The sequence below is a fragment of the Calypte anna genome, chromosome 5, assembly GCF_003957555.1.
Source record: "Calypte anna isolate BGI_N300 chromosome 5, bCalAnn1_v1.p, whole genome shotgun sequence".
In the NCBI taxonomy this organism is placed as follows: domain Eukaryota; kingdom Metazoa; phylum Chordata; class Aves; order Apodiformes; family Trochilidae; genus Calypte; species Calypte anna.
The window spans coordinates 3,305,942-3,331,147 of NC_044250.1; the positions used below are offsets into that span (position 1 = coordinate 3,305,942).

The 25,206-nt window shown below is 39.6% G+C and overlaps 2 protein-coding genes across 5 annotated transcripts; one reads left to right on the plus strand and one right to left on the minus strand.

Moving 5' to 3' along the window:
• Nucleotides 1-868: 868 nt before the first annotated feature.
• Nucleotides 869-15,774, minus strand: NADSYN1 (NAD synthetase 1). 3 transcript variants are annotated; one of them, XM_030451465.1, is made up of 21 exons: nt 15,626-15,773; nt 15,449-15,509; nt 14,944-15,060; nt 14,037-14,090; nt 13,566-13,655; nt 12,693-12,744; nt 11,831-11,919; nt 11,438-11,555; nt 10,601-10,732; nt 9,774-9,848; nt 9,472-9,596; nt 9,290-9,338; nt 8,603-8,705; nt 7,831-7,999; nt 7,352-7,487; nt 6,585-6,691; nt 5,074-5,205; nt 4,552-4,621; nt 3,627-3,755; nt 2,770-2,946; nt 869-1,386 (listed from the first exon to the last, which is right to left on the minus strand). In XM_030451465.1, exons 1-21 carry the CDS (start codon nt 15,708-15,710, stop codon nt 1,333-1,335), a joined length of 2,124 nt encoding a protein of 707 aa, XP_030307325.1. In that variant the 5' UTR covers nt 15,711-15,773; the 3' UTR covers nt 869-1,332. The 3 variants fall into 3 exon arrangements, 2 of the variants coding, with proteins under 2 accessions (XP_030307325.1, XP_030307326.1); XM_030451466.1 differs by lacking the exon at nt 3,627-3,755 and having other exon boundaries at nt 878-1,386; nt 15,626-15,774; XR_003987620.1 differs by lacking the exon at nt 869-1,386 and having other exon boundaries at nt 2,928-2,946; nt 4,523-4,621; nt 15,626-15,774.
• Nucleotides 15,775-15,951: 177 nt separating this feature from the next.
• DHCR7 (7-dehydrocholesterol reductase) lies at nt 15,952-24,088 on the plus strand. Of its 2 annotated transcripts, none has more exons than XM_030451178.1 (8): nt 15,952-16,023; nt 18,444-18,551; nt 19,443-19,665; nt 20,389-20,479; nt 21,147-21,360; nt 21,814-22,018; nt 22,728-22,859; nt 23,414-24,088. In XM_030451178.1, exons 2-8 carry the CDS (start codon nt 18,454-18,456, stop codon nt 23,876-23,878), a joined length of 1,428 nt encoding a protein of 475 aa, XP_030307038.1. In that variant the 5' UTR covers nt 15,952-16,023; nt 18,444-18,453; the 3' UTR covers nt 23,879-24,088. The 2 variants fall into 2 exon arrangements, with proteins under 2 accessions (XP_030307038.1, XP_008503018.2); XM_008504796.2 differs by lacking the exon at nt 15,952-16,023 and adding an exon at nt 16,872-16,978.
• Nucleotides 24,089-25,206: the final 1,118 nt, after the last annotated feature.

A 25,206-nucleotide genomic window follows, 5' to 3' on the forward strand; every position in this document is an offset into this window, starting at 1 on the left:
ATCCACTAAGGTAAGTTAGCTATGTATTTAAACAAATACCATATAATAAAGCCACCAAGAACAATGCAGCATCTTTAATTCTGAGTGAATCAATTCCGCTTTTCATGAAAAACCAATGTGGAGAACATGCCCTTTAGCAGACATTTCCCATTAGCAAAATGTACAAACATTTTAACAAAAGTCTCCCTTGGTCTGATCTCCCCTGCTGTCACAGTTACAGTATTGTTTGCCCAGAACCTCAGAAATGCATTTCTAGTTTCCCCTATTAAAATTTGCCTTTCAAATTAAATTTTAAAAAAGCAACAGAAATGGCCAAACATTAAAAGAACAAGCAGATAAGGGACTCAAGTGAAGGAGCAAGCCTATCCCTGTACCTTTTTTATTGTTCCACAGCACTGGACTATGGAAACAATAATTGTGTTCTCCTCAATTCAAAATGCAATGCACCACAAGATGTTTCTTATTTCAGGTAAAACAAGCTACACTTACACGTTAAAAATGCTAGGAGGGAAAAGACACCATGCCAGCTTTATTCAAAATCATTAAAATACAGCTGAGGGTCTTGGAAAGCAAGAACATAAACAGTCCCTGAGCATCCTGAAGTAGGTATTACTCCTCTCAAAAAAAAATTAAAGTCAGAGATTTTAAAGTTAATGATCAGAAGTTACAGAGAAAATAGATGCAAACCAAGAAGCTGAGCTCTATTTCAGATCCTGCTAACAAGGAGATTACCCATCTGCTTCAAGTTAGACATTCTTCCAATTTCTTGCTGAATTAGACTTTATGTGGCTATTGAAAACACTGGACCAGTCTGCACAGCCAGTGCTAGATAGTTAAAAACACATAAAATAAAAACAGAGTCAATTAGCATTATAAAATCACAAGTTTATTGCAAAGTAAAATGAGTTTTTCTCCTCAACAGCACATGCCAGAACTGTTAAAATTTTGTACATTCAGATGGATCTTACTCAAAAATTATATCCCCAATTATTAGAACCAAACTCAGTATTTGTATGTGTACACACGTTCACAAAAGACTACACTGTGTTTGTTTGTGATTGATGGGCTTATCCAAATATTTTCAATTAAAGGTAATTAACTCAAGTAGTTGAAGACAATCCTTAATAAATGATTCCTTAGCCAAACTACAGTTTATCTATATTGGGAACAAAACAGGGAGTGAATAAAAAAAAACAAAAAGGGACTCGATTACAAATTCCAATGTTCACCTCAACAATTGTTTGGTTCATTTTTTCTTATCATCACAGCATAATCCAGTTTTGAACATTCTCCTTAGCAAATTAATTACCACAGTTAACCAAGATATCTAAATCAGTCCAAGTCTTCAGCTAGAGAAATTCCTTCCTTCTTTTCTAGCTTGGACACCTGCAAGTAAAAAGGAAACTGATTCAATAGTCAAAATAAGTTTGCATTTAATGTCTCCTGTCTTTTCAAGACCTTTATCACAAAACAGTGTAAAGCTCAGATTTATCAGGAACTGACAGAGGGATATGCTCTGGGAGACATCTGAACTGTTAGTTGCAGTCTAAAGAGAAAGTCAAACTTTCTTCCCATCCACCCTCTAAACCCTGTTTAAATAACAGATTTTTCCCTAAACTTGACTTCCAGTTTTCAGGAAAGAGTTGCAATGACCTGTAGCCTTGCACATCACAACTGCTATTACATACAAATCTAGTTAAAGAGAGTAACAATATTCTGGATCATTAAAATAATCTTAACCACATTTACTGTAAGCATAAAATAATTACATTTTGGTCCAGACCCTACAAAAATATTTTACCCAACTCTCACTGAGGCCACAAGAACTTTTGTCCTGAACTTCAGTGGGAAAAAGTCCAGAACTATGGGAAAAAAACCCATCGTGCAGGCCTACCAAAAATCACTGCATATGGCAGCTTTTATCCTAGGTTTCAAGGTAATAAAACCCTATTACAGCATGTCTGGCATTTTACAGATGAGGGAATTAATATTTTACTACATATATAAACATCTTCTTAAAAGCAACTGAGGTGTAAAATCTCTGGCAGAAAAAACACCAAGGTGCTAACATTTTTCAGCCCAGCACTTCTGCAAGCAAAAAAAAAAGCATTAAAATAACACTGAAGGTGTGACTAAAAACTACAAAAAGCTAAGAACACTCCTGATGGTTGTTTGAGCCCCTCCAAACCTCACAGTGCCCACCCTAAGCACTGTACCATTACTGTTGCTATATTTGAGCAAAGAAGTTTCGAGTCAACTGACTCGAGGTTCAAAAAAGGTATCACAGAAGTGGGTGGGAGAAGCATTCATAATTAATTGCTGCCTCTTACTGCCTTTTCCCACACTGATGTAGGTCAAGGCTTAATCCTGCAATTAAACAGATCCCTTCAGACAGGTCCTGAACTGAAACTGAAACACTTAAGCTTGTTTTCCATATTAGTGCAAGACTTCATGAGTATGGGTTCACTTATTTGTTTCTGGCCTCAGTACATATATTTTCCTTATTTTCATTTTATTCTTGCTTTCCTAGCAATGCCACAAGCTATGCTTAACAATGAAAAAAACAAAAACAAAGAAAAAACCCCAGCCTACACTGAAACCAGAGAATTCTTAGCCTAACAGTTGTTGAAAACAACAGTCAGAGTTATTTCTGTATTAATAATATTATCCTAAATGCTATCTGTCTGTTGCTGGATATTCATTGGAACTGGACTTGGAACTTGCAAGGGTTTTAAACATAAAACTACAGAAGAAGCAGAGGGCATTTACCTGTTTATCTATACACCTGAATTGCCAGGACCATGTGGTGTTATAAAGGAAAGGCCTCAGGTCAAATCGGTTGTCATCTGGACTGTAGTTTTCAGCATGATAGGAAGGAGTCAGGGTGGTCATTTTATGTCTGTTAATGGAATACATCCTGAAGAAATGCTTAACCTTTGATGCCACCTGGTGTACAAAAAAATATAGCTTTTAATCAAAAGACAATTCTACATATGAAAGGGGAATGTGTTCTAGAGCTCTACACATCCATTTTCTTCCAGGAACATTTGCATAAATTATCTACCACTACTGCTTATGAACCACTGGGGATGTCCCTACATATAAGAGGCATTTAAGACCATTTTCAGACACCACCTCAGGCTCTGCACCTAACATTTACTAATTACAAAGTGTCTTGTAAGGAACCCAAAGGTAAGCACTAGTTTCTGAAATTCAGATGCTAACATGAACTTTTTTCTTTTAGGCACAAGAAAGGAAGAACTGCAGAGCAGCAAAGCAAGTACCTCTTCAGTGTAGACAGTCTGTCAAAATAAGAGCCAATACATAACCAAAGGCTTCCAGGTGTATTTCAGAGAATAATTTTCCCCTGAAGGTACAGTTCTTAAGTAATTGTTTTCAAATGACCCAATTACTTTCCTAACAATCTGCAACACAGACAACAAGCTCCAGTAATTTAAGAGATGCATACCACTTTTCCCAGCATATTCTACAACTGTAGAATAACCTCTAAACATGGAATAATTAAACTCTCCATTTCAGTTAAAAGGAACTTTCTCCAAACATAATCTATTTTGGCAAAGACATGACATGACTTTTGTGTGTGTGTGTGTGTGTGTGTGTATTACCTCTCTTGGAGTAAAAATTTCCTTCCACATATTAATCAGCTTACAGAACATACTGTAAGGTCCAGCCTTTGCAATTTTTCTTAATTTGCCATAGATTGAGAGCTCTGCATATGTCATCCCCATATCTGCCTGAAAACACACAAAGAGAAAGCCACTGAAAAACTCAACTATGCAAATTATAATTCATAGTTTTAAGAGTTTTATGGAGCAATTACTATAACCCAGTTTAATCTAAAAAACACCAAAATGGAATAGCCAATGATAAAAAGATTAAGAGATAATAATATGAGCAGAAGAAAAAAAAAAAAACATGGAATCTCTCCAAAATAGGGGATTTGAAATTCTTTCATTAATATATTTGAGTTGGCTGGTGAAAATTTAAGAGCTTAAACTTAGTAGCTTAATTGTAGTATATATCAGTAAAGCAAAGCCAAATTAAGAAAACCACTCAGTCTAATTCAGGAATTCTTTATTGTATCATCAAACTAATTATGAGAACATGGAGTTAAACATCCAACAGGCCTCAGAGGTTGTGGTTAGGCTTATCAGTCCTCTCCTATCAAGTGGATAACAAAGACAATAGAGGGGCTTTGCTACCAATTATTTTTAATAGCAGTAAGGCCCTGATTGACTTTTTTTTTTCTATTAAGAAACTTTTAAACAAACTGAATGTCAGACCACCCATCCTTCTAAGTGCCCAAAATATAAAATAATTCCATAAAAGTTAATTTGCTGGTTTGTAAACTGTTGTCAATATACATAAGGCTGGTGTGGGATACTAATACCTTGTCAGTGGCTTAAAGATGTTCACAACATGCTTGTCATTAAGCATGGATACACACAAGAGCTAAAAACAGTTACTGGACAAAAAAACCAAATTTTGGGATAAGGCTTACCAGAGAATTTTAAAGTCACTGCCCATTACCTCATCAGTTTGAGCCACTTGTCCATCCACCAGGGGCTCTAACTCTGCAGTGGGGGGAGCTGACATGATACTGTAAAGAAAATTTATAAAGAAGAACATGAAGTCTAACCAGTCTCATGCATGTTGTTAACAGTCAGTCTGGTTTGTTGGAAAATCAAATGCTTCATTCAAAAAATTTTCAGGGCATAAGATGCTAAGTGACTAGGTAACTCTAAGGAAGTGGTACTTGCAAGCTGTTCCAAGTTTAAACCTAAACCATAAAACACTTGTTTCAAACAGTTCCTTCAGTGGAATTAAACCCACAAATATTAGCATAGAATAACTCTTCAGACTGGTATCATTTTCAGCACCCAGACAGTTACATTGTTAAGGGTTTTATAAAACCCTTTAAAAACAGAGGGATGTGCAGAAAACTTTTCTTTATAAGTATCCACAATATTCCTGCAGCTTAGTTCTGCTGGCAGAGAAAACCCAACCAGGAAGCCCACAATAGCCATCAAATATCACTGCTTCACTACTCACCTTCTGAGGGCTGTGAGCTGAAAATTTTCAATGCAATATTGTATGAAGTTCTTCAGATCAGTCTTGCTGATTCCACCAATGGGGTTGATATCAGCACTGGAGCAATCATACTTTGTCAAATACCCTCGGAGACTGAGCAAGAGGAAATTTTATATAGGAGTAGTAAAGAAGGGTGTAATATTATTATAATACATTATAGTTTATACTACCTAGAACATACGTGTTGTATAAAGACAGAGAGAAACAGACTGCATATTGTTAACAAATTTATAAGTAATGAGCAAACAGGTGTAGAGCTGCAACAGGGTTATCCTAAAGCCATGAAATGGCCAGGAGGAAAAGGAGATTTTACAGATTTATGAAGCACTTCAAAACTGCCCATGTTAACATAATATAGCTGGTGAAAAAAAAATTAGAATACTGTCCTGACTAATTAGAAAAACAAACTCCAAAATATCCATAGAATCAGCACACATGAATCTCCCAGCTTTTGAATTTAACAATCCCATGGTCTTTTGGGGATTGCTTTAATCTTCATATAGCCAGCTCTAACAACAGGACTCCAGATTTTTAAAACTATTTTCCTATTTTATTTTTGTTTTCCAACTTCAAGTTCAACTCAACTCCTATTACAGTAATGGAAAATGCAACAGATAACGGATTAAAAAGTTAACCTGGCCACTGAAACAGCAGCTTAATGGAAAACTGTGGCAATACTTTGGCTAAACTTCTGAAAAACACAGGATTTTCCTTTCAGATCAATTAAAAAAATTCAAAAAACAGCATGGTGAACAGGAGCAGGTGAACAGGAACGGGGCACAACAGTTAGCAAGGCAGTTCCTGCAGGCAGGGCAAGCAGGAGGGGCAAGCAAGCAGGTGTGGCAAGTGGACGGGGCAAGTGGGTGGGGCAAGCAGGAGAGGCACAGCCACCTCCCAGCTCTCTTGAAGGAGCAATGGTCTCCCAAAAAGCAAAAGCTGTTGCTGTTAAGACACAGGGTGTGTGCACACAGACAGAACCCCTGAAGAGGGACAGCAAGAGGGACGTAGCTGTTCAGGCCTCTGGCTGTGTAGAGTGTCTGAGCCTGGTGTTAGCACCAGAGGGCAGTGTGAGTGGGGTCTGTGGGCGATGCCAGCAGGTGAATGACTTGCTGTGCCTGGTGGACATCTGGGACACGGTGATCACAAAATAATAGAGTTTCCAACACTCAGGGATGCAAGGAGGGCCATCCCTGGAGAAATTTGAAGAGATTGGATGTGGCACTCAGTGCCATGGTCTGGTAACCGTGGCAGTAGTGGATCAAGGACTTGATGATCTCAGAGGTCCCTTCCAACCCAGCCAATTCTATGATTCTATGATTCTAACTACTTCTATTACTTTCACTGCTACCAGTATTATCTTTGCCAAATCCCAGTGCAGATCATTATTCAGAAGAGGTAACAAACTGAGCTGTAAGGAAATGCAGCAACCTCTCCCCAGTTCACCTGGTTTTACATTCCTAACTTTCACCAACCTTTCATCCACATTGGCTGATCCTAGCACCAGAAGTCCCCCTGGCATCCCTTGGGTCCAAAGTGTCAGCTGAGCAAACAAGTAGGCAAGGACCATTCTTACTCTAGCCTGGAAAGCAAAATGAAAAATAAAGCAAAATTACAAAGCAGAATAATTTACCAATGAAAATGCTTAATGAGAAATGTGAACTTGAGCAGCATTTTATAAGCCTACTGGAAATTAAATATATTCTGATTAAAAAAAAAAATTAATAATTATTTTCTACCTTCTTAAATGGAGGACATGCAGGAATTGTAATGAGAAAGCTTGACATCTCACACAGAGCCTTTAAAGGCTGCTGACATTCATCAGAGGGAAGTCTAGTATACATCAGCAATACTTTTGAGTCTTGACCTGCCACAACCCTACTGGACTAAGACCTATCTATTAGAATATTTTGCTGCTCATCTTCCTGACCTGGCACCCTTCTGTTGGGATACTTTTCTAAACACAAATCCTATTGATGATACAGGAATCTACTATTTCCTCCTGACCATCTTGTAAAAATCACAAACAAAAGGTATCTTGCTCTTCTCCTGTATTACATAGGATTGCAGATTTCTCCTGCAGACCATCACCTACTGGAAGCCCAGGAATCTTCAGGGACACACCACTGGTTCAGTTTTTCACAGCAATGCAAACAAAACCTCCCTTGCTATTTTACTATTTCGTACTGTTTCAAAAATAAAACAAATGGTCTGAACCTGGTTCAGCCTACATGAAACACACCTGCACGTTCTGGAGTGCCAGGTTTTCTCTGCTGCTCCCTCCATGGACAGTAAAACAGGGAGTACGACCTGTCACCATGCTGAAAATCCCCACAATGGCTTTCACAGCTGCATCTATGTTCAGATTGATGTGATAGCTGAGAAGAATTCAAGCAGAAGTGACTCAACTTGCATAATCTGACTATATAAAGCAGCATTAAAAAAATGTAAAAAAACCCCAACACCCATCAAACATCTGCTACTATTTCAGATCTGCTATGAAGAATAACACTTTATGGAATCTGTTTCCAAATTTCTATGTCCTTCAACAAATGCTTCTAAGTTTGCCTCATATTTACACCCTTAAATAACCATGTCTGTTATACTCCTCCATAACACACCTACCATTCCTCTTATTTTTTCCTGTTTTACAGTTTGAAAGCTTTCTATGAAAGCCTTTGCCAGAACACATTTTTTTCTCCATTACTTCTCAATTTGTACCTGCCTATTTGCTCAGCCAGAAGTTTAGCCCTGTTGCAAGTATCCTGGGAGGAGTTCTCACTGGCCATATAGCAAGTGGTAAAGATCCTCTTGCAAAATTCCCGAGGATCCTCAGGGATGTAGGTCTCATCATGCACAATCTTGTGCACATCAGCCAGCACATCTGCATCTGAGGACAAAGCAAAGAAAAAAAAAATAGAACAAGAGTGGAAATTGTTGCACTCCTGCTATCCAGGATACTCAACTATCTTGTATTCCAATGGAGCTTTGCACTGTCCCTCAGAGATAAGATGACTCCATCATTTAACTCTGCAAACATATTTTCATATATCAAATAAAAGAATTACTGATTTTGCTTCCAATTTTGAAGATGGAACTATTAAATCCTTTTGTTCCATGCCTTAAAAAATTCATAGAAAATATGATTCAGTATGTACAAGGATTTAGCTAAATGCATATAGTCTGCTTAAAGCCAGTTTAAGAGCCTGATCCATTCCTACTCATGTTTTGTAGTGCTGAATTTAATAGGAGAAAATTCTCATAGTAACTGAAATCCCCAAACTACATCAGCCAACATCTTGAACAACACTCTAGACAGAAACTAGTTGGAGTTCTAAACCCAAAATGAAAACTTTTAAGCAAATTCAAAGAACCTGAAATTTGTACCCACATTTCTGAAGACATACAAAGGATTCTATCAGAGCAACTGGGCAAGAGTCCAGTCTGGCACCCAGCTCATTTTAATTTGTCCATAACCACCATATCTACTTACTTCCATTCTTGACTGCCAGGCAAACCTGGTGACACATGGAGTACACTATGCAAGCTGTAGCAGAGCTGTCAATTCCACCACTTAGGGGGAGGAGAAATCCTGCCTTGAAAACAGAGCAAGAAGTTCCAAATAGCAAAATTGGAATATCTTGTATCATTCAGCAATATGATTCTTGTATAAGAATGACATATGGATTGTTAGACTCTACTTATATTCTACTGGGGAAAAAAACAATCAAACAAACAAACAAACAAACAAACTAGACCTAGTAAATCCTCTTAACTCTCTTCTTGAATGGACACTCAAACAAGTAGTCAGTGTAAATCTTTTGGCTAGAAGAAATTAATTTCACTGCTTGATTTAAACATGTCCATTATGCCATTTCAATATTGTAATTTGCTTAATTGCCAGCCTGTCAATTTTCCTTATGGAAAAAAAGTGTTTCAAGGAAAAAGAAATACTCTTTGTTAGGTAAGCTTGAGTGTTGCCTTCAAAGAAAGCAGGATTCCTAAGGAAAGGTCTGAAGAGTGTACTGAAGTCACACTTTACATAGAGATTTTAAGTCTGAATGAGTGAAAAACTCAAACCTTGCACCTTGGACTAGTATGACTTTGCATTAGGAGCAGCATGGGATAGCAATCTGCACTGTCCTTGTCCAAGGCAAAGAGCAAAACCAGCTGTTCTTACCTGTTTGCTGCGCCTCAGGTAGTCCCAAAGCCAACACGCAGGACCCAGGCTGAAATTACAGAAGATGCTTATTCCAGAAGTGTTATGGAAGTGTCATGACTTAAGCGTGTCAACATATGATTTTAACCCCCCTTTTTTCAAATCAAAATAGTTTTCAAGCAGCAGATTTGGTATGTGCTTACCTGATCTCCTCCTCAGGACTATGATGTCTCCACTGGATTGGCATACAAGTAGGTACAGCCACATCATCAGAACATGACAGAGCAAAATTCACTTTTACCCTTGGATAAGGATTCACCTTACTTGCCTAAGCAACAGGGCAGAAGAATTGGGAAGACATAATTTTTAATGCAGCATATACCTATAAAACATCACACCTACAGAATATTGTGAAAATTAAGACATGCTACTACTTTCTAAATTCCATAATAACTATTCAATTTTGGCAGAGTTTGCAAACATAACCTCTGTAAGGAATGCTCACCGCTAAGTTACGAGATGAAATCTCTGCTCTGTAACTTCGAACATCCTCCAAGTCCAGAGTGGCAACCAGCACCTCCTGTGGAAAGGCTTTCAACATCAGATTCTACACAAACTGCTAAATAATGTTTTGTCAGGTTTGGGCAAGAAAGAAAAAGCTGGGGAAGAAGAATGCATGCAACATTTTTCAATATGGATTTTGAAGCTCTCTCCCCAAGTCATTTCTGACTCAGATTACAAAGAGAGCACAGCTGGGTTGCTTCACTGAATGCACAAGGACACTCATAAACCACAAATTTATAGTGCTTGTCAGATGGCTGAACAGATTGACCATCAGTTGTGGCAAAGACAAAGATTCATACTGGGGAAAGAGATTAATTTGGCACAGAATGTGAGGAAACCAACAGCTTTGGTGGTAAACCTACTGAGAAAGGACTCTTTCAAGTAAAGCTCAACCTACAGAACCTTTTGTTTAACAGATCAGGTCATAATTAGAACACTGCTAACTATGTCCTTTTTTTTTGTTAGATAAGGAAATACAAATTAACAGGGTGTCTCCTAAACATGGTGACTGCAGATGCAAACATTTTCATTGTATTTTGTCACTTTGACAACTCTTCCTCACTCACTAAAGCAAGAAAGCTACCACATATAGGGTCTGTGCAACTTAACTTGGAAAAAAAATGGATCTAGTTGAGTAGCATAGTAAAAAATGTATCGTTTTAGTCTAGAGACATGGACCTAATATTTGGAATGCCTGGGAAGTGCTGAGCTTAGATGAAGCCATACTCATTTCTGTTATAAGTAGCAGCTATAGGTTGAATGCATTACCACATCATCAAGGGAGAACTGGGATCCTTGTGCAATTGTTTCTCCATTCATGGAAATCATGGCACAGCCATCGTAATACAGACGATCACCATCACAGCCCTTCTGGTTAGCTAAAATATAGATCCCACCATTCTGGGAGAAAAAGACCAAAAAAATGCTTTTCAGAATTGAGCACCTGAGAGAAAACAAAATGTTATTTCTCTGTTCCTGTCCTTCTTCTGTTTCTACATTGTGAATACCTCAAGGCTAAGACTCTTGTACATGATACAAACAACAGAAACAAATAATCACACAAGAAAATGTAATAAGTGAGCTCTATCCTTTTCACACTGTTGGAAGACAGGAGCTTTCTGTTACTGAAAAAAAGAGTAATCCACTTAGGCAAAATAGAGAGGGCTTTACTTCTAAACTGAAATTCTAAGTTCAACTTCAGACTGAGAAAAGGAGAAAAGATGATGACAAAAGTTGTGTTTGGGTATCTGAGGACAGAGCTGATACTGTTAAATAGAACCCAAGCCTGTTAAATGACAGTGACAAAGCAGCTGTATATCAAATACATTTTTGGAGCATCAGTCTCCAAAGCTGGGAGTTAAATCTCTGAAGGACAGATTATACAGCAGGAATGCCAGTACAAAACTCTACAATAACAGCTCCCATACAAAGTTCCTTCTGGGGCTTCTCCCCACACACAGGTAGGTCTGGATCTCCTCTACTTCCATGCAAATACCAAATGGCCCCTCTTCTAGTCCACTGCTCCACTGACCAGAGAGCTGACAGAAATCCTGTGTCCTGTCACAGGACAGGAGGCTGTTCTGACATTATTTTTTTTATATATACCTTTGCTGTGGCAGAATTCACCAAATCCACCCGGGTGTGAGCTTTCCGGAGCACATGGTGACTCCCTGAAGAGTTTGTGAAAATTTCCACACCATCAAGTCCCATTTCAATATGAGGGCTGTCAAAGCAAGAGGCAGAAAAAACTTCAACTGGAAATCCTGCAGGTATCATCTGAAATCACTGACAAACAGAAACATCTTTGTCATTCTGCATCTAGCCTACTGAAATCTTTTCCATGGTGTATTTATTGATTTAATTATATTTTAGCTTACTGGCACTTTCTATAAGATATACTACCTGGAAGAATAACAATTAGCAGATTTTCCCAAACACTTATTTTAAGCAGGTCCAGTTTAAGTGTTAGTTTACTTTTTATTTCTTCTTCTCCTTTACCTGTTGGGTGCCCAGAGCTCTTCACAGATTTCTGCCCCTAGGCAGGTATCTTTGGTTGCTAGCACTGCATCACCAAAAGGAACAGTTTCCTGAGAAAAAAACAAGAACACTCTTACACACATGAACTTCTGAGAATCTGTTCAATTCAAAGTTACCTACAAGTATTTGAAAAACTATAAAAAATTAATACTAATGTGGAATGAGAGACACAGTATCAATCACATCACACCTTCCCTCATTTTATATTAAATGCAAGCAAAAAATCAGCTCTAAGCTGCAGATCTCTGGAAAGTACAGAAATTTTGAGTGGAAATTTCAGTAATATTTGGATACAATACTTTGCCACAGGACAACTGCTTTTGAATTAAAACAATCCTTAAAGCAGGGACTGCTTTTTGCTAGGAACCAAGCTTACATTTCAGCAGGAAATAACCTACATTTTTGTTCCTTTTGAATAAAAAAGGTTAAAGTTCATTTCCTTTTTTTTTTCCTCTCAAACACATACTCATTTCTAGTCTCCAGCACAGATAAACTCAGTACCAGAAGTGTGCAAAATAAGACAACCTGAATATATAAATAGCTCAAGGACATATTTATATATTCAGGACAAGATCCTGATTATATAAATAACTAAAGTAAATTTAAAGTTCACTTGTTATGTTGTAAAATACAAACATAAACAAGCTTAAATTATGCTCTCATTTAATGTAACTGAAAACTACCACTGAAACCTAGGAATCTCCAACATGACTGACAACAGAATTTGGTCTACTATGGTTTCATGCCACAAATTCTATTCACTTAAATTGCTGAATCTGGAATATGCTAAATTTTAAAAGAAAAAAATCCTTAAAAAACTTACCTGTCCAGTCACTTCCTGAATTACCTCAGGCAGAAAATATTCCTCCACTTGCCTGTATGTATGGGTCATAAATACACCATTATGTAAATCATACCATAAAAACTGATTCTAATCCCCACATTCTATCACTTGATAACAATGATTAAAGAAATTGTGTTTCAGTTGTACAGGGCTGTGTATATTTAAAAAAAAAAAAAAAGACCTTCACACTTTTGGTGAAATAAATCAGAAATATGATCATAAACATCCCACTTTGCTTCAGAAATCCATGGTAAACAATGCTCCATCCCAGCTACAAACTAGACCTAACACAACATGCACGAGCAAGACCAAATGAATATTTATCTTTTTGCAGTGTTACTACATGAGTAACTCAGAACACAACTGGAATTACTGGAGTTAAGAGGACAAATGCTCAGGGGCTGGCTAAGGTGCAATTTACTGAGACCACCAAGCTAGAACCATTCTCTGACTACAGGATGAGTCCACAGCATCAGAGATGAGCATCAAGTGGATTTTGCAGCATCACAAGGTATGTAGCTTTTATCCTCTGCAGGAGTTAAAATTCTGAGAGCTCATCCATTTCACATTGGTTTTCAGATTAATATTGAACAGCATGCAGATGAAAAGCAGATATTTAGAAAGCAGACCCTGCTTTCAGATACACTGAAACACATTTTTCCTACTAGCTCAGCATTTCAGAGTTTGATTGTACTTAATAAACTTTTTAATTGAACTTCTATTATGTATCTAACTCTGTCTTGCTGCTTACCCTGTAGCAGCACTGATGGATTCCTATAGAGATTTCAGTCCTGCTGTGGCTGAAAAGGCAAGTTGTATTTTGGAACACAATTTTAATGGTAGCCAGCTTACCTTGCTCTATTCCACGGGGTAAACCACCTAAGTTCCCTGTAGTTTCCTGCATTTGCCAATGAGATTTTTGGTCTGATCAGAAGAATTTTTCTTAAAACATAAAACAAAACAGAAAGGGTGAGTTAAGACTTGCTGTACAGGCAAACAAAACTAAGTAGGAACACTGATTAATACTAATTAATTTTTTCTGTTATGAGGTACATTAAACAACTCCAATAATTTTTAAGGCTTCTGTTTGCAGTCTTAAGGGTTTTCTCTGGAGTCTTTCACAAAGCAGTGGAAATTTACTTACTACGAATTCAGAAAGGAAAAAGAAATAATGAAAAACATTAGTTGTCTCTGAAGTTTAGAAGGCATGAAAACAACTCTATCACTTTATGTAGCACTGAAGAATCTTTCTTGAAGGCCAAACAGGTCTCTGAAAGGATACACTAATTTATTGTCTCACAAAATGCATAAAGAACTACTCACTTATTTAAAAAGATCACTCGACAGTTGTATCGAACGTTTCTGTGCAGAACAGGCCTGTGAGAATAAGAAGCAACATTACCAAGGGCAAAGCTTGTTAAAGGAACTCTAAAAAGCTGCAGAATCAACTTCACTGCATGAAAACTATTTTTATGACAACAATTCTACAATGTATCACTGAAGGGAATTAATCAAAGCAGTATATCAAGTTTAGCCTTTTTTTAATTCAAATAGTTGTTTGCAAAAATCAGAGTTCCTGACCATTCTGCCAGTCCCAGATACATCAACTGCTGCCAGATCACTGGCATGCCTGAGAAACAGAAGCAGACCAGAAGAATACCCCTGGCTGGGGCTGACTGTTTTAATTAAACACGAGTTCCTGTAATACTAGCAGGCTAAGTCAAAATGCAGCCAGCTTTATGGATTTATATCAATACTAACAAGTAGGTGTAGAGATGTTAATTTCACAGTTATCACTGTTCACTGTCAACGTGTAACTTATAACAGTTTCAGTGATTTTGACATACCCATTCATGCTGCTTAAAGATGTCTGCAAGGCAAAACAAATGATGTTATCCCTGACAGTCCTCAAAGAGAGTCGATTTATAAAGCCTTTTGTGTTACACATAACACACAAAATCTTACCCATGGCAATAGGCCCCACCTATTAGTGTTCCAAACAACTGTAATTTTCCAATTTCTTTTCCTGAAGGGCTCAACCACCAGAAAGGATTATCTTTAAGGAAGTGTTTTGCATGTTGCAGTCCTACTTAATGGAATTAAGAGTAGTGGAGTTCCTAAGATGTGTTTTAAGAAGTTTGGCCCAGAGTTCTCACTATCCAGATGCACAGCAAAGGCAGAGCTCCTTACAGACCTACCCCCTTGCCAGAAGAACACAACAAGAACTTACATTCCCACATCACAGATAATATCTTGTGTAGATGGAGACTCCAAAAGCTTTGCCAGAACTTGGAACGAATGCAGGAGCGTGTCAGACTCATAATAGTGATCTGAACAGCCATAACCACTGCATATAAAAAAAGAAGCAATACAGAATTCAGACAGATGAGCACAAAAGCTACTTCAGACAAGGAACACCTCACCCCACACTGGCAATTCATACAGAACATGCAGCAGCAGTGCCAACATCACCCCATCAAAGTTGAAAATTTGGTGGTGTTGCTATGATATTCCTCTCCAGGACAGCAGCCTGGGCCTAGGCAGGATTCCATGTGCTACAGCTTCCCTGAAGTCGGTAAAAAATTACCAGTTCCAGTCACGTTTTCAAGAAAACCTACAACAACCTGCTCCTCTTTGCACCGACATCCCTTGCTGAACACTTCGGGCATCAGCGTCCAGACTGCTCTCAGTAATTAACAGGGAAGACGCCAAACAGAACCACAAAGCCTTCTTACCAGATTTCCAGCTCTGGACCAAGCCGATACCGGGCTCCTTTGCTCTTTGCGATGTCAATACCTGGAAAAAGACTGGATTAAACACCCTCTGGGCTTTCAGGGCCAGCCCACCCGGTAACCGCACCGCATCCCCCAGTCCCAACCCGCTGCTGCCGGCACCGGCACCGCCCCACTCACTTCGGAAAATCCTCTGGAGGTTGCCTTCAAAATCCAGGGCCCACTGGTTGAGGGCGCAGGTGGCGACAGTCACAGCCCGGCCCATGGCGGTTCCGTCACCTCCCCCGCCGCTTCCGGGGCTGCCCGGGCCGCTCCTCCCGCCGCCCGCCACTGGCTGACCGGGGGGCGAGGGCCTCCCCTGGGCGGGGGGGCTGAGGAATTCCCGCCCCTGGAGCTCAGTGAGTGCTGGACGTGCCGGGAGCTGCTGCGTGTCCTGCTACATCCTCCCACCCTCTTCCTGCCACTCTGCAGCCTCCGAGCTCACAGTAATGCAAATACAGCCTTTCTTTTTCTTTTTCTTTTTAATTTTTTTTCTCGTCTCTGCGGCTTCTTCCCTCAAAACAAGTTCAGAATGCGAGGTAACGAGAGCAGGACTCAAGGTTCTGTGCCTAATTCGAATTTCATCAGTCTGGTGTTTGATGTTTTGCTTTCAATTAAATATATTTTACGTACTAACAAATGGTTAGTGATTAATAGCAAGAGATTTAATTTAATCATTCTAACGTGAGATTTTTTTTTTCATTATTAAAGCCCACCTATACGAATGCACAAAAAATTTTTAAAAATTACTGGATGTGGCACTCAGTGCCATAGTCTAGCAACCGCAACGGTGGTTCAAGGGTTGGGCTTGATGATCTCTGAGGTCCCTTCCAACCCAGCCGATTCTATGATTCTGCATCACCAAGGCAGCTCCCAGGGTGCCAACCCCACAGGGACTTAGAGCCGAGTTTCCTGCCTCGTGTCCCTCACATCTTGGGCTGTCAGGAGCCTCCTTGCCGGGGGGGATTAGGAATTTATTCTGTATTAAACTGGCTCCTTGGACGTTCCCTTTCTTTCAAAGCCTTCATTCTTTCTAGCAGTCATTCCTGCGTGGTGGCTGAACCCACCACTCCTGAGGCCACCGCTGCTACCACCAGCTGTTTATCCAGCATCCCCTTGCAGTTAAAATCACTCTGTGCAAAACCTGTACCTCTGCCTGTACCTGTGCGTCTACCCCTGCCTCTACCTGTACCTCTGCCTGTAACCAGCGCTGCCGCCGCTGCCGGGAGTGCGGGACTCCCCCGCGCCCCGCCCCGCCCTGCCCCGCCCCCTCAGCCCATGGGTTGAGCGCTCTCCACCAATGGGGAGGCGCGGAGGGGAGGGGAGCGCGGCGGGGATTGGTCAGCGCGGAGGGGCGGGGGCGTGGCCGAGATTGAGGCGAGGGGCGCGGTCCCCAGTAACGGGAGTGGCTGCGGGAGTGCGTGTCCGTGAGGCGGGAATTGCTGTGGTACCGCGTACCGGTACCGGGCTGGTGGTACCGACCGGCTGCTCTTGGTAAGCTTCCACCTGCGCCATCTCTGGGTTAGCGGGCAGAGTCCTACAGAGCGGTGGTGGTGGGTGCGTGAGAGCAGTGTTGGGCCTTGTCGAGAAGCGGGGATGGGAGGGAGAAGTCCCGGTGTTACCGGCTCGGTGAGGTACCCGAGTACCTTGCCCGGGTAAGAGCTGAAGGCATGAGGCTTCTTGAGCCTCCTGGGCACCCCCTTGCTCTGTGCCTCTCCTGTGAAAAAGAGGAGGCTCTGAGGAATGCTGGATGTCAGCTTAGGATTTTCTTTTAAAATATATGTTCACCACCAGGGCTCTTGCCTTGTTTTTGTAGGGCAAAATCTAAAAGTGTGGGGGTTTTTTTGTTGCATTTCTACTCACTCACAGGTTTTCTGCAGGGAGTCCAGAGTGTGCTGGTGAAAAGCATCAAATGCCTTTATTATTGTTGCTTTGAAGGACTTGATGTGAACTTTGCTGTGTGAATTGTGCAGATTTGTGCTCAGGCACCAAGTGGGAAGAGTTTCTAAGTGGATTGTGGGGCTGGTGTCATTTTCCCTTTACCTGTGAGCAGGGTGATGTACTTAATCCTTAAACCCTGAAGTCTGGACTCAGAGGGAAAGTGAATCTCAGGAGTTCCCTGTGCAGGTGATCCTTGATTTGTCATTTTTGCTCCAGGCTCTTCTTAAGAAGCTGACTCAGGCTTGGGGAAAGCAGCGTTTGGGGTGCAGCAAGGCTTCTATCAGTGCTCAGTAGACCCAAGCAGAGTTTCCACACCTAGTGTGCTGAGCTCTGCAAATTGGATGAACTGTTTGGCTACCTGAGAGTCTAAAACAAAGCTACACCATGAAAATTCTCAGTTTAGGGTTTCTTTATTGGATGCCCAGATTATGGGATGATGATCTTTAACAAAAGATGTATTTGGAGAAAGCCAAATTAAGCTATAGTGCATGTTCCACAGAGACCATTAGGTGCTGCATAATAAATTGTTCTCCATTTCCAGTGATTTCTAATTTAGATGGGATTATGAACAGTGTTCTTGTTTTCTTTGGTGTCCCAAGGTCAGGTGATAAGTCTGGGTACTGGTCCTTGGCTGCTTTTGTAATGTTACAACATTAAGCAAAGACAGTTACAGAACTTGATTTTCAGAGGTTTGTAAGGACATAGCAGAGCAGATTTTTTTCTCTTAGCATCTTAGGTAATAAGACATATATTATACAGTATACCTTAAAAGAAAGGTCCAGCTAGCAGCAAGTTTAGTGGCTTACCTTGACATCAGTGTTCTGGTTATGTTTTGCTGAATACAAGATCACAAGGAGTTATGAAAGATTTTTTTCCTCCAACTCTCCCCCAGATTTCTTCTAATTGGAAGGCTACATAAGAGTTTTTAATAATGTTTATTTGTATTTTTCTTCTGTAGAGCCTTAAGAATTACTGGTAGCCAGCTGGAGTAATACCATGAGTACTTTCTTTCATACAGGAAGGACATCATGGCAGCTCGTCGGGAGAAAAACCCTTCTGCAGAAAGAAAAGGCAAGAACACCCAAAATGGTACTCAAACGTCTCAAGTCCAGTGGGGAAGAGCCTGGTGAGAGAAGCTGATGACCTTAATTAGTCATTGTGGTTCAGATTGGTTCACATTTACTTGTATAGATGCTTTAAATGTCACTCTTAATTACAGATTGCTACATTGCTCTTCTGTTGAGAGCTCATAGATAACAATCTGTAGGAACAGATGCCAAAGAGGAATTCTCCTCTTTTGAAGACAGGGACCTTGCCAGCTGGCTCGGGTTAAAACACTCTTCTTGCAAATAAGGAAAACAAATAATAAAAATCAGTAAAATTTGTAGTTTCCTCAAGGGCTGAACTAAAAATTTATTCAGATTTGGCAAACAGGTGAATGAACACCTGTGATATTGCCAGCTGATGTCCTCTGCTGTAGCAAGATTTATGACTCATCTCCCTGTTCTCAAAGAGTTGAGCAAGTATTTGTAGAGTATTTTATTGCAGCTGGGAAGAGCCATGGGTTTATGTGGCTTGCCACTGCAGACACCTTGTGCTCCAGGGGTTTCAGCTAAGGACTGTGCTAGGTCTCTCTTTCCCATGTTTCCCAATTTTTGCATAATAGTCTTGTGACTCTTACCACTTCCAACTGAATGCTTTATCAGTTACAACCATAATTGCCACAAAAACCATGAAGGCTGTAATAGTAATCATCTTCTGGCAGGACAGGTACTATCTGTTCTGTTGCTCTGATAAACCAGCATAGTTTTCTAACAGTTTGTGGTAAAGCATGTAAAAAGCTAAGGTTTTTTATAGCTACTTGTCCTAAAGACATGCAAGTGTCCTGAAAACATTTTCCATTCTCATCTGATTAGTTGAGAAGATCCACTGAAAAAACTGCATGACTTGATCAAACCAATCTTCCAGCTGAAAGCTGTTAGAAAAAACAATTAAAATGCTCTCTTTTGTCTTACAGGGAGGTGGACTGGTTTTCCTTGGCAAGCATCCTTTTCTTGCTTATGTTTGCCCCTCTTATTGTTTATTACTTTATAATGTCGTGTGACCAGTACCAGTGCTCTCTGATTGATCCACTCTTTGACTTGCTCACGGGGAATAAACATCTGTCTGACATCTGGAACAAGACTCCTACACTGACCTATAGAGCTGCTGGCATCTACACCCTTTGGGTCACTTTCCAGGTATCTTCTTGATTTATGATCTAAATGTAGTGGCTGTTTTTTTTTTTTTCCAAGTAGTTGCTTGATGAATCCTTTTACACAAAGGATAATGGAATGTCACACTGGCATTTACTTTTTGGTGTTTATCACTTTCTGTGTCATTTTGGAATCCAAACAGAGGTTATGCACTTGAAATATAAATATGAGGAGTATATACACAAAGATTCCCCTTGTAATATTCCTTGTGTGACACATGCCTTAATAATATTTTTAGAAAAGCAACTGTATAAAAAAAATACCCATTTGTTGTAAAATATTACATATATCATTAAACAACACTGCAGAAGGGGTGATATTCTCTATAGACAGACAGTGAAAGAACATTGACATGAAAAATAACTTACTTATATTTGTAAAATATCATGAAACTTACCAGACTCTTCCAATTTTTTCCAACTCAGAAAGCAGCTTATATATAACACAGATTAACTTCAAAATAAAAGAATGACAGCTACCAACTGCCCAGCCTTCTCTCCCAAAAAGAATGACAACCATACATTAAGTACCTCTTTCCTGAACATGTTACTAGTCTGAAAACACAACAGCTCAATCTTGACATATTTGCTTATCCAATACTTAGTTGAATGTGCCATCTGTTATATTTGATATATGTATGAAAGGGATGGTGTGTTTTGGGGTTTCATCTTGTCTCATTTTGTTGTTAATAAATTGTCTTTCTTCTAGGTGTGTTTGTACGTGTTCATTCCTGACTTCTGCCATAAATTTCTTCCTGGATATGTAGGAGGTGTACAAGAAGGTGCTGTCACTCCTGCTGGTAAGTTCTTCCTTAAGGTGTGTGCACACTGTACAATCTTTTAAAAGGATATTATTTGTAACATTGGTTATTGAAGATTGTATCTGGAGAAAATGTAAACAGAAATGTTTTCACCTTCCTCATATGTTAAAGAAAGAACCAAAACCAATCTACATCATCTTTTAGAACAAATGGTAGAATTTCTGTGTTACTATTAGTAAAACTATTGATATGACAGGAACCACAATGGCAATGGAAGAATACAGACTGATAATTCTGGCAATTAAAATCAGCAGTAGATTTTTTTTTTTACAGCTCCACTGTATTAGTCAATGCATTTGCAGCTACTGAAGCTGTTAACCCATGGGACTTGAACAAATTTGTGATGTGAACTAAGTGTGGCAAAGGGCAACTTGCTACCTTAGTCAGTTTTAGGGGAGACTCCAAATTCACCATTTCCTTAAGTGAGAGTGAAGAGAAAAACTCAGTCTATTAAAGCCTGATTGCTGCATCAGAGTCTAATGAAACTTTCAGAGAAGTGTAACAAGATATTTAATGAGGAGAGTGAGGTCATTTCATGAACACTTGATTAAGCTTCTGTATGTTGTATGCTGTATGCATATCCCTATTAATAAAAAGCTGCTCAAAGGCACTCTCACTAACTTTCAACTTTTTCTCCATATTTAAGGTGCAGTGAATAAGTATGAGATCAACGGGCTCCAGGCTTGGATCATTACCCATGTGCTTTGGTTTGCAAATGCCTATTACTTCCACTGGTTCTCTCCCACCATAATTTTTGACAACTGGATTCCTCTCCTGTGGTGTGCCAATATTCTGGGATATGCAGTTTCCACGTTTGCAATGATTAAAGGACACTTTTTCCCTACCAATGCCAAAGACTGGTACGTGGCTGTTAATGGTGAGAGCATAGTAGGTAATCTGATGTATAAATTGAATGCTGCACAGAATTAAATGACAGAATGTTTTCTACTGGCACAGACAGATGGGGCAATGTATGACTGTGGTTCTTTGCTTCATCAGCACCATCCTTTTTGTCATGCTCCATGTCATGTGGTTGGCAGCCTCAGTGTCACAGATACGCAGCTGTCACAAATAGGATGGAAGCCAGGTTACAGTTGGACTGTTCAAAAGTGTTACCAAGAATAAACTAGGGTACCTCTGAAGCTAAAATCTCTCTCTGCTAATGTAATGCTTTGCTTGGGTCAATTTGTGTTATCCTGCACTATATTGTATGGTTTTATGATATTTATTGTCATGACGTGAAGATGAAATTTGTTGTCAGAATAATAATGAGCTGTATTTGTGGATAACTGTGTACTTTCCTAATTTTCTAGCAAATTCACTGGCAACTTCTTTTATGACTACATGATGGGGATTGAATTTAACCCTCGAATAGGAAAGTGGTTTGATTTCAAGCTGTTCTTCAACGGGCGCCCTGGTATTGTAGCCTGGACTCTAATTAACCTTTCCTATGCTGCAAAACAGCAGGAGCTCTATGGTCAAGTAACCAACTCCATGATCCTTGTCAATGTCCTTCAGGTAAATTCAGAGGAGGAAATTAGGAAACCAGTTAGGAAATAGACTAATATCAAAGAAGAAAAAATTTCTTGCATTGAAGTTGAACTTACACAGGTTTTTTTCTGGCCTGAACACAGCCTCGTTCAGTGGTGATGCACTGGGACTTGCTTCTTTGGACACTTGTATTCTTTTCTTTGAACACTTGTATTTATTCAGCGTGCCACCAGTGGCATGGTCATGTCTACAGCAGCAGATTTCAGTGTAAACTAAAGTTGATAAATACTTTTCTGAACCTATATTCTGGTAACAGGCATAGCCTGATCTCGAGTCCAAAGAGAACAATGATGAATTCCATGGCTTTAGATGGAGCAAGATTGGGCTTTTTTTTCTGCATCCAATTCTTTCGAGTGTGTGTGAGGTGTGCAGAACTACAGATGTCTCCAAACCTGAGGAGAGCCAGTCAGGTGCTGTGTATCTCTAAGTATCCTTGCAGGAGCACACCTTTCCTCATTATCTTGGTTAGTATTGCTTTGCATTACTTATTACTGCTTTAACTATATAGAAGCAGTATGTTTGTGTGATATTTTCCTCTTAATCTGCTTTTTTTGAGGTGTTAAAAACACAGGTCAGTTTTGAGATCCTATAAAAAGACAGCACAGAAAGATTAGGCTGATGCTGTTAAACAGATGTGTCTGTGCTTTGTTATTAATGTGAAACTCTTCTGTTTCAGGGTATTTATGTTTTGGACTTCTTCTGGAATGAAGCCTGGTATTTGAAGACCATTGATATCTGCCATGATCATTTTGGATGGTACTTGGGCTGGGGAGACTGTGTTTGGTTGCCTTACCTTTATACTCTGCAGGTAAAAATGGGGTACAATACATGTTTGAGCTAAAGAGAGAGAAATTTTCCAGAAACCTTCTGCTCAGAAGTTTGATTTGTGTCTTCAGTTGTTCCTAATGTGAATACTGAGTAACCTTCACAACATCCTTTGTAACAACTCACTTGTAGGAAGGCTTGCTGTCTGTCCATGGAATTAACATCTTTTCTTCTCCTCCCCTTCTTTTGTGCCCTGTCTCCCACTGTCTATTGTGTCTGTATATTTTGCTTAAATCCTTTCCATCTCTTTTTGTGCTCCTTCCATATTGAGGATTTTTTTGGTGGGCGGTGGCTTTGTTTTGGTTTCTTTCTCTCCTGATTTTTCTGCCTCCTTGCAACTTTCCTCTCTGTGTTCCACGTAAGAAACACAATTTTGAAGAGAGAGAAATAAAATGTAGGATGCAGAGTTTTCTGAAATTTTTCTACAGTTGTTCTGGTAGGGTGAGTTTCCCTGTTCTTCCACTTTTGAGTCAAGGAGTTAGTCTGACATCCTGAGCATAGATTTAGTCACTGATTGTCTCTTTTTCTGCCCTCCAGGGTTTGTATTTGGTTTACCACCCTGTCCAGCTGTGCACAGCTAATGCTGTAGGGATCTTGATGTTGGGCTTGATTGGCTATTACATCTTCAGAATGACCAACCACCAGAAGGACCTCTTCCGTCGGACCAACGGCAACTGCAAAATTTGGGGCAAAAAAACAGAATATATTGAGTGCTCCTACATGTCTGTGGATGGGACCAAGTACTACAGCAAGCTGCTGACCTCAGGCTTCTGGGGGTGGGCACGCCACTTCAACTACACAGGGGATTTGATGGGCTCCCTGGCCTACTGCCTGGCTTGTGGGTTTCAACACCTCTTGCCTTACTTCTACATTGTTTATATGACCATCCTGCTCACCCACCGTTGCATTAGGGATGAACACAGGTGTTTCAGCAAATATGGGAAGGACTGGAAGTGCTACACTGCTGCTGTGCCTTACCGCCTCGTGCCAGGGGTGTTCTAAAGCTAACACAGAATCCCAGGGAAGGAAAAAAAGAAATCTTTGTTTTTTTCAGAGTTGAAGAGAGTTTATCCACATAGTTAAACCAGCAAAAACACTTCGTGAAGGACCCTTATACTGTTCTGAAGAGAGCTGGCTGGATAATAATCCTTGCTATGGAAGATGCATGCAGGCAGACTGTGAGTGAAATGAAGCACTGGAATGTCCTGGGTTTTTAGAAGATTCTTTTATCTGGAACTACCTTTTTTTTTTTCCCCCTGCTCTCTCAAAATTAACCTGGAAATGAAGAAAAGCTGCATATATTGGACCCTTGACTCACGACAGTCATAACCTACAGTCAGAAACTCCCCAAATGAGGTTTTATTGTTTGTTCCTTTTTAAGAAGTTAACTGGGGAAATGCTGAACTGGGAACCTGACTTAAAGTGGTGTGTGGGAGGATTGTTATAATCTAATAAATGTTTATGAAAGCTGCTGTAAATTGGTGTAGCTCAAAAGTTAGGTTAGTTTACAGCACCTGGGAAATATGGTGCATGACCAACTGAGTATTATTTTGATACAGAAATCAAATCTGTCTTGTGAAGATTCTGAGCATATGTTGAGCCCTTTAATGTGGATAGAAAGCTTGGTTCTCTACTGTTTGTATAAAATGTTTGTAAAAATTTAAGAAATAAAGTCTTGCTTTCAAGACATAAAAAAAAACCTGCTAATTTTCTTTTCAATTATCTCTTTACTTGTTACATAGTTAACTTCCCAAGTTACTGGATTCAAAAGGAGTTCTTCCAAGAGTAATTCTGAGAGCTGCTTCAAGAAAGCATAAAGGAGAAACAAACAAAAAGGAAGAGGGATCATAGTATTAACCACACATCGTGATAAGCTTGGTAGTTATGTTCAAACTAAAAGACTTTGTATATTTATGTGTAAAATATAAAAGTTAGTTTTATAGTAAGTAGGTAACTGTAAATTGTGTCGATTTGTCTTTTTTTTTTATTTGTTTGTAGGAGCTGTTGAATGCACTGATCCCTCAGAGCAGATTTGACTGAGCTGTGCTGGTGAGTGTGTGTGTTTTGGTTTTGTTGCAGTAGTCCCTGCAAAGATGTTTTTTGCAGGAGAAACCTAGCAAACAAATGTATTTTATAGCTTGTCTGTTTCAGAGCTGAAAGTACAAGCATGTATAGAGATGATTTCTTAGAGAAAGTTCTTATAAACCTAACTGCAGCACCAGTACTGTTGCAGACCTCATAATTGGGCTGTCACCATTTTGCAGGTAACAATTTCAGTGCACTACAGTGCTGTTAATAACTGAAGGGCAATGATGGCCACAGTAACAGCA

Bases quoted from the DNA above. Each gene is read 5' to 3' on its own strand.
- NADSYN1 (XM_030451465.1), bottom strand. From the start codon at position 15,710: ATGGGCCGGGCTGTGACTGTCGCCACCTGCGCCCTCAACCAGTGGGCC. The intron at 13,656-14,036 runs GTGAGTAGTTCT...TTATGTTTTAAG, and splicing joins CGAGTGATCTTTTTAAATAA to AAAAATTCTTCTGATCAGAC. The intron at 9,849-10,600 runs GTAATGCATTCA...GCCTTTCCACAG, and splicing joins AGTTCTCCCTTGATGATGTG to GAGGTGCTGGTTGCCACTCT.
- DHCR7 (XM_030451178.1), top strand. From the start codon at position 18,454: ATGGCAGCTCGTCGGGAGAAAAACCCTTCTGCAGAAAGAAAAGGCAAG. The intron at 18,552-19,442 runs GTGAGAGAAGCT...TTTGTCTTACAG, and splicing joins GTCCAGTGGGGAAGAGCCTG to GGAGGTGGACTGGTTTTCCT. The intron at 21,361-21,813 runs GTACGTGGCTGT...CTAATTTTCTAG, and splicing joins CCTACCAATGCCAAAGACTG to CAAATTCACTGGCAACTTCT.